Source organism: Phaenicophaeus curvirostris, chromosome 21, assembly GCF_032191515.1.
Source record: "Phaenicophaeus curvirostris isolate KB17595 chromosome 21, BPBGC_Pcur_1.0, whole genome shotgun sequence".
NCBI classification, from domain to species: Eukaryota; Metazoa; Chordata; class Aves; order Cuculiformes; family Cuculidae; genus Phaenicophaeus; species Phaenicophaeus curvirostris.
In genome coordinates, this window is record NC_091412.1 from 486,928 (window position 1) to 497,843 (window position 10,916).

General features: G+C 62.2%; 1 protein-coding gene across 4 annotated transcripts; it reads right to left on the minus strand.

Moving 5' to 3' along the window:
* Nucleotides 1-207: 207 nt before the first annotated feature.
* On the minus strand, nt 208-10,520 carry LIMK1 (LIM domain kinase 1). 4 transcript variants are annotated; one of them, XM_069874025.1, is made up of 17 exons: nt 10,400-10,520; nt 8,148-8,244; nt 5,562-5,700; nt 5,093-5,202; nt 4,824-5,015; nt 4,040-4,145; nt 3,797-3,963; nt 3,537-3,720; nt 3,313-3,399; nt 2,989-3,120; nt 2,824-2,883; nt 2,662-2,727; nt 2,412-2,568; nt 1,865-1,920; nt 1,564-1,721; nt 1,320-1,447; nt 208-348 (listed from the first exon to the last, which is right to left on the minus strand). In XM_069874025.1, exons 1-17 carry the CDS (start codon nt 10,455-10,457, stop codon nt 335-337), a joined length of 1,911 nt encoding a protein of 636 aa, XP_069730126.1. In that variant the 5' UTR covers nt 10,458-10,520; the 3' UTR covers nt 208-334. The 4 variants fall into 4 exon arrangements, with proteins under 4 accessions (XP_069730126.1, XP_069730128.1, XP_069730124.1 ...); XM_069874027.1 differs by lacking the exon at nt 1,320-1,447; XM_069874023.1 differs by having other exon boundaries at nt 208-1,447.
* Between the last annotated feature and the right edge of the window lie 396 nt (nt 10,521-10,916).

Here is a 10,916-nt window from a genome sequence, read left to right on the forward strand (position 1 = left end):
GGAGTAATGCTGACAGGGGTAACATCAACCTCAGGGCTAAGGGGGAACCCATGATGAGGTGGGAACAGCACCAAAGGGCACAACAGCACTGGAGATGCCACTGGTCCCAGTGCCACCACGCTGCCCTGAGCAGAGCATCCAGCCCCTTGTGCCTCAGATTCCCTCTGAGCTCCCAGCCCCCCGCAGGAGGTGAGTGATTGCCAAGCAGGCTGGGCAGCGAGCAGGGAAGGATTTATTGACTCACGGCTTGGGGTACATCACAGTTTGAGCTCCCTTCCCGCCTCCGGAGAGGATGTCGCCTTGGACTTCCTGGGCAAAAGTGCGTGGCGAGGCTTCACAGTTTCATCCCTTTGGGAAAGCAGAACCGAGGCAGTGACAAATGGCAAACGCTACATTGTATGAAAAAATAATACAAACTCTTCTCTTTAAATATCTTACAGAAAAATGAACCTGAATAAAGAGCATGAAAAGCACCGTGCAGTGCGGTCCCCCTGCACCCACCCCAGGTCAAGGGGACTGAGACGAGTTTCATCCCTGCATCCCTCAGGATCAGCTGCATCCCTGCACCTCTCAGGACCAGCTGCATCCTTGCATCCCTCTGGATCAGCCACATTCCTCTGGACCAGCTGCATCCTCACATCCCTCTTGATGCATGGTCACAGTTGAGCACACGCAGCAGGGATGTGGGGACAGCATGGACCACCATGTGCCCGTCCCCACATCCTGGAGGTGACCCTCATGGATCCTGCACTCAGCTAGGGGTTCCAGCAGCCCCCCAAGTGTGGGGTGTGGCAGAAGCAGCGTGAGAGGGGCCAGCCGAGGCCATTGCTACAAGGCTGCTCCAGGACCTGCTCTCCCCTGGTGGGGCTGCGGGTCCCCGAAATCCCAGGTGTCCTCGCTGTGGTGCAGTGCAAGTTCACAGAAAGCCAAGGCACTGCCGTGAGGCTGCGGCTCTGGACAGGGAAACCCACGGGGCTGGTGTGGGAGCCAGGCAGCCCCCGGGTGTGCAAAGGTGAAGCGAGCCAGAGTGGATGGGGGGGCAGGGGGAGAATGACACGGGGATCATCCCCGTGGGGCAGCCAGCCAGGTTCGTCCAGTGGGTGACAGCTACGGTGTGGGGAGGATGAAGCCCCGGGAGAGCCGGCTCCCAGGACCAGGGTGGAGGAGACAGCATGGGGTGTGTCCGCAGAGTCCCGGGATCCAGCCCCGGGGGAGGTGGCAGTTGGAGGAGATGCTAGCGGCGGGTGCAGCTCCTTCTTCCACAGCTTCAGAGAGGGTGCAGGGTGGAGGTCTCTATCGGGGGGGCGCAGGCAGCCCACCCTCGCCCCACCGGTGCATCTCCCTGAAGGCTTGGTCCAGCTGCTCCAGCTGGGAGCTGAGCGGCAGGTGGATCTCCAGGTGCATGCGGAGGGTTTCCAGCCACTGCTCCAGCTTGCTGAAGGACGGCCTGAGCAAGAGGGGGGACACACGTGGCAGCTCTGCTCATCCTGAGTCTCCCCTACCCCATAGCAGCCTCCCACCCCAGCCCCAGTGGTGCCCCAGGGTGGGGTCCCAACTGCTCACCGCTTCTCAGGATCCAGGTCGCAGCAGCAGGCGGCAATGGGGAAGAAGCTAGGGGGGCAGGAAGGGGGGCAGTAGCGCTCCAGGAAGCCCCTGATGTTGAGGCCAAAATCGGCAGTGCGGGGCAGGTAGTCAGGGTCAGCACTGACCCGGCCAATGATCTGGATGAGAGCAGTGGAAGGAGAAGGTTCAGCCCCGAGAGGGCTGAAAACCCCAAGAAGACCTCAGCTCCAAGGGGACACCTCAACCCAACGGGAAGATCCCAACTCAAATGGGAAGACTCCCAAGCCCCAAAAGTACTTGCCTCACATAAGACAATGCCAAAGGAGAAGATGTCCACCTTCTCATCATAGCTCCTCCCTGTGAGGAGAGATCATAGAATCATGGAACAGTTTGGGTTGGAAAGGACCTTAAAGCCCATCCAGTTCCAACTCTCTACCATGGGCAAGGACACTTCCCAGTGGATGAGGTTGCTCAAAGTCCCATCCAACCTGGCCTTGAACAGCTCCAGGGATGGGGCAGCCACCACTTTTCTTGGCAAGCTGGGCCAGGGCCTCCCCACCCACATTGCGAAGAATTTCTTCCTTATGTCTAGTCTAAATCTTGTCCTTTCCAATTTAAAGCCACCCACTTTAAAGCCATTTAAAGCTAATTTAAAGCCAATCACTCCCTTGTAAAAAGTCCCTCCCCAGCTTTCTTGTAGCCCCTTTCAGGTACTAGGAGGCCCCTATAAGGTCTCCCCGGAGATGGGTGATGTTGCACACCCAGTCCCTGCTCCATCAAGTCCCCCTGCTTGGGGATAGGGCCCTGGCTGGCCATGTCCCCACTCCTGGCACTGCAGCCAGGCTCACCATTGATCATCTCAGGGGCCATCCAGTATGGGTTCCCCACCACTGTGTACCGCTTTTTGCGGTCTGGTTTCTTCAGGTTCCTGAGATGTTCGGGCTGGTTCTTCTCATCCACCATCAGCCGTGCCAGCCCAAAATCAGCCACCACCACGCTGTTGTTCTGAGGGGATGGAGAGGAATGAGACACAGGAGGAGCCACACGGGGTCCATGGTCCCCACCCAGCCTGAGGGACACCACGAAGGTGGGACTCACCTCCCGCACCAGGCAGTTGTGAGAGTTGAGGTCACGGTGGATGATGTTCATGGAGTGGAGGTAGGCCTGTGGGAGGGATGGATTGAACAGGAGGCACCTTCACCCTGCAGTCCCCCACCCACCAGCACCCATCCCACCCATCCACCCCTCAGCAGCACCCACCATGCCAGCAGCAATGTCCTTGGCGAAGCTGACCCGCTGGCTCCAGGGGTAGTGGCTGTCCTGAGGGCAGAAGGGGGGATTTGCCAGACAGGAGGAGAGAGGAGTCACCCACCCCCACCGTGGCTGTGAGTTGGTGAGGGGCCCACCTTTCCCCTCAGCGCTCACCATGCTCTTGATGAGGCCTCTCAAGGTGCCCCCCTTGATGTACTCTGTGATGAAGTTGAGCCTCTTTTCCTTATAGAGCACCCCGATGAACTTGAGCACATTGGGATGCTCCAGACAGCGCATCACCTTCACCTGTGGGATCCCCCAATGCCCATGACACCCGAAGTCACTCAGCACCCACCTAGACAGGCCCACAAGTGTCCCCCATCAAAGAGGCAGGGATGCCTGGCCACCCCACAATGCCCAGCACTCCATGTCAGGGTCAGGGACAGGATGGGGCAGCCCCATCCCAAACCAGGGGGATTAAATAAAGGGGACGCTCACCTCTTTGAGGAAGGTCCTCTGCGTCTCCTCATCAAAGCGGATCAGCTCCTTCATCACCATCACCTCACCTGTCTCCCGATGTGTTACCTGGCAGAGAGGACAGGGGCTGAGCCACCAACTCCCTGCTCCCACCCCAGTGGGGACAATGACAATGTCCCCCGCTTCCTCCATCCCGGGAAGCTGAGACCCTCCTGCCTGTGCCACTGGTGGCCCCCCAACTCCACCTTGATGGCCTGGCCAAAGCAGCCCTTGCCCAGCACCTCGCCGTGAATCAGGTCAGAGGGGCGGAAGATGCGATGGGCACGGGAGACGACACGCAGTGACTCAGAGCGCCCAATGTCCTTGCGCAGGGATGCAGGTGAGCCCATGGAACCAGAGCCCGGGGATTTGTCCGTGCTGCAGCTCCTCCTGTGGGAGGGATGGACAAGAAGGTCAACCCAAGGAAGGATACCAAGCAGAGTGGGGTGCACGCTGGTGGCCTTACGTGACAGCACGCTGGCGCATGGCGCTGGGTTCAGGGGAGTGTAACGGGCTGCACAGGGTGGGCAGGGGGCTGCACGCAGGGCCCGACTCTACGGCAAGGGGCTCATGGGGGTCGTGCTCGATGGTCAGCTGGAGCAGGCGGCTGGTCTCCTGGATCAGCAGGTCAATCTGGAGGGAGGAAAAGGATGAAGGGTGGGTTTGGGGGCACAAGGATGGAACAGGGGACACCCCGGGCGCAGCGTACCTCATCCAGTGGCACATGACCGATGGGTGTCCCATTGATCTCCAGGATGCGGTCACCAACATGGATAGAGTTCTTCATGTCAGGGCTGATGCAGTCCGGGTCCACCCTGCAGGGCAGAGCAGGGCTCAGCCCCACCACCCAGACACCGTCACAGAGGGGAGGTGCTGGGATACTGCCCATGAGCCACCCTCAATGGGGACAGGGTGTCGTGCCCCTGTGAGTCACTCAGAGAGATGGGGACACGCTTTCATGGCACCAACGAGTCACCTCTGCCAGGCGGGGACACAGGCCCCCTGTGAGATGGGGACACACAAACGCTGCCACGGGTCCCCTGCAAGGTGGTGACACGGGAACGCTGCCCACAAGCTACTCTTGTCTGATGGGGATGCGCTGTCACGGTACCCATGAGTCGGCCCTCCAGGGAACACGGTCACAGCATCCACAGGTCACCCCACATGTTGCAGACACACTGTGACGGTGCCCACGAGTCACTCCACACAGGAAAAAGCCTGGGACTCACAGCCCTCCCTGGCAGATGGGGTGATGCCAATGTGTCACCCCTAAGCCACACCCTGATGGCCAGAGACACACCAAGACAGCTCCCACAAGCCACCCCAGCAGCTGGGGACATGCCACCATGGTCCCCACTGGCCACCAACAGCTGATGAGGACACCGCAGCTTCATCTCACACCTTCCCACACCAAACCAGCTCAGTGGGGTGGGTGCAACCAGCAGATGGGGTGCAGGGATGTTCCCGGCCCTGGGGAGGGGACACAGACTCACTCTCGGACACGGACAGTGCGGGGGTGCTCGGTGCCGCAGCCTGGGTCAATGGAGACGGAGAAGCCACGTTTGCCATCAGAGCAGGCAGGGATGGAGACGAGGGTGACGGTGTGTGGGATGCGGGGAGCTGGCGACTCTGGGAGGATCTGCTCAATGACTGGGGTCACCACCATCTGGTAATAACAGTGCCCGCTGCGCAACCAGAGCGGTGTGTGGGTGGTGCTGCCAGGGGCCGCATCCCCACCACCACCCTCAAGGCTGGCACCTACCAGTAGAGCTTGGAGCGCTCCACCAGTGCGTAGGTGTCCCCGTCCCCGATGAACGCACCGCAGTTGAGGCAGCTGAAGCACTCAGGGTGGTACTTGTGCTCCCCAGCCACCTGCAGGAAGATGCCATCAGCCCTGAGGACTCAGGGGCAGTGCGTGTGGGATCCAGGTTTCAGGTGGTGCTAGGAGCACCCATGGGAGCACCAAGCATGGGCATCAGGGCTTGGGTGGTGCCAGGAGTACCCATGAGGCCACCAAGCATGGGGCACCACGGCCAATGGAAGGGCAGGCTTAGCCATGGTGCAGGGGGCACAGCCATGCCACCAGGCTGGGGAGAGCAGAGGGACATTCCCCTACCACCCTGAGCCTCCCTCAGCCCCTGTCCCTTGTCACTCCTCAAAACCAGAGGAGCCCTCAGCCAGCCCTGAAACCCAACCCCCTCGCCTGCTGTGGTTCCCGTCCCTGCACTCACCATGACGAGCCCTGTGGTGATGCGCTCGGCACAGCCGTGGCAGAGCTCGCCGAAACGTGCCCAGTAATCGTGCCGGCAGAACAGGCGCCCATCCCGCTCATAGTACTGGTGCGACAGGGATGCCCCGCACTCGCAGCACCTGCATCCAGAAACAGGCATCCTTGTCACTCTATCCCCTCGTCACCCTGTCCCCTCGTCACCCTGTCCCCTTTTCACCACGTCCCCTTGGCACCCCCAGGGGCAGCTGGTGCCGTGCTATCCTCTGCTGCCTGTGCTCGCTTCTGCCACTGGTTCTCCCCAGCTGCACGGCCACCACATACACGTGTCACCATCGCCAGGCGTGCCAGCACAGACTGGCAGTGCAGGTGCATGTGGGGACACCAGGATGGACAGGATAAGGGACAGGAGGCAGGGACAGGAAGAGGGTGATCCCTACATGGATGTGCCAGGCTGGTCATGGACACACGGAGAGATGTGCCACTCTGCTCATGGACAGAGGGACATGCTACCTTGGTCACACATGTGCCATCCTGGTCACGGACACACAGAGGGACATGCCACCTTGATGATGGACAGAGGGATGTGCCATCCTGGTCACAGACACACAGAGGAAGGTGCCAGCATGGTTATGGACAGACTGATGTACCAGCGTGGCCATGGACACCTAGAGGGATGTTACCAGCCTGGTCACACACATACCACCCTAATCATGGACAGAGGGATGTACCAGTGTGGTCATGGACACATAGAGGGACATGCCAGCCTGGTCACAGAGGGATGTTGCCCCCTGGCCATGCACATCCAGAGCCAGTTGGGGGTGTCAAACGCCAGGTGATGCAGGCCGGGGGCCAAGGAGGCTGTGGATTTGTGGTGCATAGACAGGGGCAGATGGCGCTGAGGGTGTGGGGGGTGAAGAGTGGGGTGTGAGTGGAGGTCCTAAGGGGTTGCAGGGTGCTGTAGGGAGTTACAGGGTGAAGGGGGTGGAAGCACAGGGGTCCTATAGGGGTAGGGGGTTGGGAGTGGGGGTCTTATAGGGGTTGGAGGGTGCAGGGGGTGGAAACAGGGGAGTCCTATAGGGGTTGGGGATACAGGATGGGGGGCTCTGTAGGGGTTAGGGAGTGCCATGGGGGGCCTGCAGGCACTGTGGAGGGCACAGTCATCACTGCAGTCCCCCTTCTGCACCGACCCCATGAAGTCATGGCACGGAATTTCCCACCACATGACCATGCGAGGGCTCCACAGCCTGAAAGTGCAGGGAAGGATGGACCCACGGGGTGAGTTGGGACACAGTGGCTATTGGGGATGAATGGGGGACACACAGTGGTCAGCAGAGGGGACATGGTGGCCAAAGCAGGGGATGTGGTGGTCAAAGCGGAGCTCAGCTGTGGTGCCTCCACAGCTTACAGCATAGGGCAGCAGGGGAGCTGAGGTTTGGGGGACCTGGCAGGGCATAGGTAGAGAAGCCTGTGGTCAGGGAGTGCAGAGATGAGGGGTACAGGGATGGGGGGTGCAAGGGCCAGGGAGGTGCAGGGGGACGGGGGAAGGCAGAAGTTGCAGCCCCCCCGCTACTCACTTGGCTCCGGTGCTCAGGAGACGGTTCTTGCTCAGCACTGCTGCCAGCATCGTGTCTGGGCTGGGGGCCCACCCCGCTGAGCTCAGCACCCCCAGCTCACCAATACCCCCCCCCGGCCACCTCTGCATCCCCTGGCCCAGCACCTTCCTCCTCCTCCTGGGTCTCAGCTTCTGGGAGGTCTCCAGCGAAAGAGGAAGTGGGGAGGGAGGGGGCGGGTGATATCAGCCCCGTGCGCCTGTCACGGGGGACACGGAGGCGGCGGGAGGACAGGAGGGGACATGAGGGATAGAGCACAGGGGGGACAGTGGAGGGCAGGTGGCAGGAGGGTCATGGTGGGGACAGTGCAGGAGGGCAGGCAGCGGGAGGGGACAGCACAGGGACCAAGGAGACAGCTGGCAGGAGGGGACAGCATGAAGGAACATGGGGACAGCAGGGGCCAGGCAGCAGGAGGGGACACCGTGGGGGGTACATGAAGGCCACCTTTATGAGGAGCGGCTGAGAGAGCTGGGGGTGTTTAGCCTGGAGAAGAAGAGGCTGAGGGGAGACCTCATTGCTCTCTACAACTACCTGAAAGGAGGTTGCAGAGAGGAGGGTGCTGACCTCTTCTCCCAAGTGACAGAGGGAATGGCCTCAAGCTCTGCCAGGGGAGATTTAGGCTGGACATTAGGAAAAAATTCTTCACAGAAAGGGTCATTGGTCCCTGGCAGAGGCTGCCCAGGGAGGTGGTTGAGTCACCTTCCCTGGAGGTGTTTAAGGCACAGGTGGACGAGGTGCTAAGGGGCATGGTTTAGTGTTTGATAGGAATGGTTGGACTCGATGATCCGGTGGGTCTCTTCCAACCTGGTGGTTCTATGATTCTATGATTCTTTCTGCCCCCACTGCCCCAGTGCCAGCAGCACCAGCTCGATCCACACACTGATGTGAGGGCCTCACGTAGGTCCCAGCCACAGATGGAGCAGGGGTTCTGCTGTCCCTGTCCTTGTGTCCCTGTCCCTGTTGTCCCCAGGTCGTACCTGAAGCAGTCAGTGTGCCAGTCAGCGTTCAGTGCCTGCAGGTATCGCCCATCATAGATGCCCTGCCCGCAGCTTGCACACACCGGCAGGTCGCTCCCTGTGGGGGTACACAAAGGGACAGGACTGTCACCCTGCTCGCTGTCCCCAGGATCCCCAGCAGTGCCCAGGCGCAGCCCCCAGCGGTCAGCCCCCCACACTCGAGGCAGAGATCCGGCCGCCACACTCATCGCCCCAGGGCACAGGAGGCACAGGTGAAGGTTTGGGAGCACAGGCTGGAAGGGAGGTGCAGGGGAGATTTGGGGGTGCAGGGGATGCAGGCTGGAAGGGGGGTGCAGGAGAGATTTGTGGGTGCAGAGTTCACAGGCTAGAAAGGGTTTGCAAGGGAGATTTGGGGATGCGGGGAGTTCAGGCTGGAAAGGGGTACAGGGAGAGATTTGGGGGTGCAGGGGGAGATTTAGGGGTGCAGCCCCCCACATTCATTCCTTTTCCTGGAGGATGAAGCCCCCAGCCCATGAAGCCTGTAATGGAGACAAGGTTGCAGCACTGGGGCCAGGGCAGGGGCTCAGCACCAGGGTCCCCCCACAGCCCCTGTCCCTGCAGCCACTGAGGGGGGGAGGGGGGGGAAACAGGGACAGTGGGGCAGGGGACAGTGCTGGGGACGCAGGGTGGCCCAGGGGGTGCTGGAAGGGGTGCAGGGCACGGCCAGTGCAGGGGATAGGGCAGGTGAGGGGTGCAGGAGTGATGGGGACACAGCAGGGAGCTGAGCAGAGGGACAGGCTGTGGGGACAGGGATGGGGATGCACAGGGGCAGGAGGGGGGCAGGAAGGGGTAGGTTAAGGGGCACCCAGTATGGGGGGGGTGACGGAGGCAGGAAGAGATGCGGGGGGTGCAGGATGAGGGCAGAGAGTGCAGGATGGGGATAAAGGAAGGGATATAGGGGTGCAGGATAGGGGCAGAGGGTGCAAGGGGGTGAAGGGGTGCAGGATGAGAGCAGAGAGTGCATGAGTAACGCAGGGAGGATGGCTGTGTGAGGGGGTTCAGCATGGGCGTAGGGGGAGCTAAAGGGGTGCAGGATGGAAGAGGTGTAAAGGAGGGAACCAGTGGCACATAAAGGGCATGGGGAGCCTTGGAGGAGTGCAGGATGGTTGCAGGGGGGACGTGGAGGTGTGTAGGATGGGTGCTGGGGGATTCAGGATGACTGGAGGATACCGAGGGGAGCAGGATGGGTGCTTGGGGGATGCAGAGTATTGTGGGGACATGGAGAGGTGCAGGATGGGTGCTGGATGGGGCAGTGCAGGATGGCAGGAGGTGCAAGGGCACACAGGGAGTGCAGGAAGGATACAGGGGTGCAGGAGTGGTAAAATGATAGGTGTAGAGGTGAACAGATATGATGGGGATGCAGGGGTGCAGAATGGCTGGGAGGCCCAGTAGAGATGGGGGAGCAGGGATGGAGGCAGGAGGGACTAGGGGGAATCAGGGGGCAGGGAGGGAGGGGGGGCTGTGGGGGTGCAGGGAGGGGCACACAGGGGGTACAGGTGGGATGGGGTGCAGCAGGTGGATGTGGGGTGCAGGAGGAGATGTGGGAGGTACAGAAGGGAGATGTAAGGGTGCAGCGGGGATGCAGGCTGGATAGGGGGAGCAGGGAGAGATTTGAGGACGCAAGGAGGATGCAGGCTGGAAGGGGTGGTACAGGGGGAGATGTGGGGGTGCAAGGAGTGTACAGGCAAGGATGTGGGCTGGACAGGGGTGCAGGGGGCAATGTCGAGAGAGACACAGGCTGGGCAGGGGCTGAAGGGGGAGATTTGGGAGTGCTGGGGGGATGCGGGCTGGAAGATGAGAGCACAGGGAGATGAGGGGGTGCAAGGAGGGTGCAGACAAGGATACAGTCTGGACAGGGGATGCAGGGGGAGATTTGGGGTGCAGGGGGATGCAGGCTGAAGGGGCCACAGCGGGGACTGCAGAGGGTGATGCAGGCCGGAGGGAGAGCGCAAGGGGGAGATGCAGGCTGAACAGGGGCGTGCAGGCTGGAAGGGCGGAGCGAGGGGGGTGTGCGGGGCGATGAGGCCTGTTTGAAGGTGCAGGGGTGGATGCGGAGGCGCAGGAGGGATGCGGGGCGAGCGAGCAGGGGTGACGCAAGGAGGGATGCTCAGGTGCCGGGGTGGGGGGGGCGCAGGAGGGGGCTGCCCGGCGGAAGCGCTGAGTCAGCCGGGGGGTGGCGGGGGCGGCGGCGGGGGGGGGGGGATGTCACGCACCTTCGTCCTCTCCCATAGGTTCGTCCCTCCAGGTGCAGCACAGCAGCATCAACCTCATGCGGCCGCACTACCCGGCGCCGCGCCAGGCCCGGCCCCACCGCAGCGCCCCGGCCCGGCTGCGGCTCCGCCTGAGGGGGCGGGGCCTGAGGGGCTGAGGGGCGGGGGCTGAGGGACCTGAGGGGCGGGGGCTGAGGGGCCTGAGGGGCGGGGGCTGAGGGGCCTGAGGGGCGGGGCTGAGGGGCCTGAGGGGCGGGGGCTGAGGGGCTGAGGGGCAGGGGCTGAGGGGGCTGAGGGGGTGGGGGCTGAGGGGGGTGAGGGGCGGGGGCTGAGGGCTGAGGGGCGGGGCCTGAGGGGGGTGAGGGGGCTGAGGGGCCTGAGGGGCAGGGGCTGAGGGGGGTGAGGGGCGGGGACTGAGGGCGGCTGAGGGGCGGGCTGAGGGCCCGAGCGGCGGGCTGAGGGGCCTGAGGGGCGGGGACTGAGGGGCTGAGGGGGGGGGCTGAGGGGCTGAGGGGCGGGG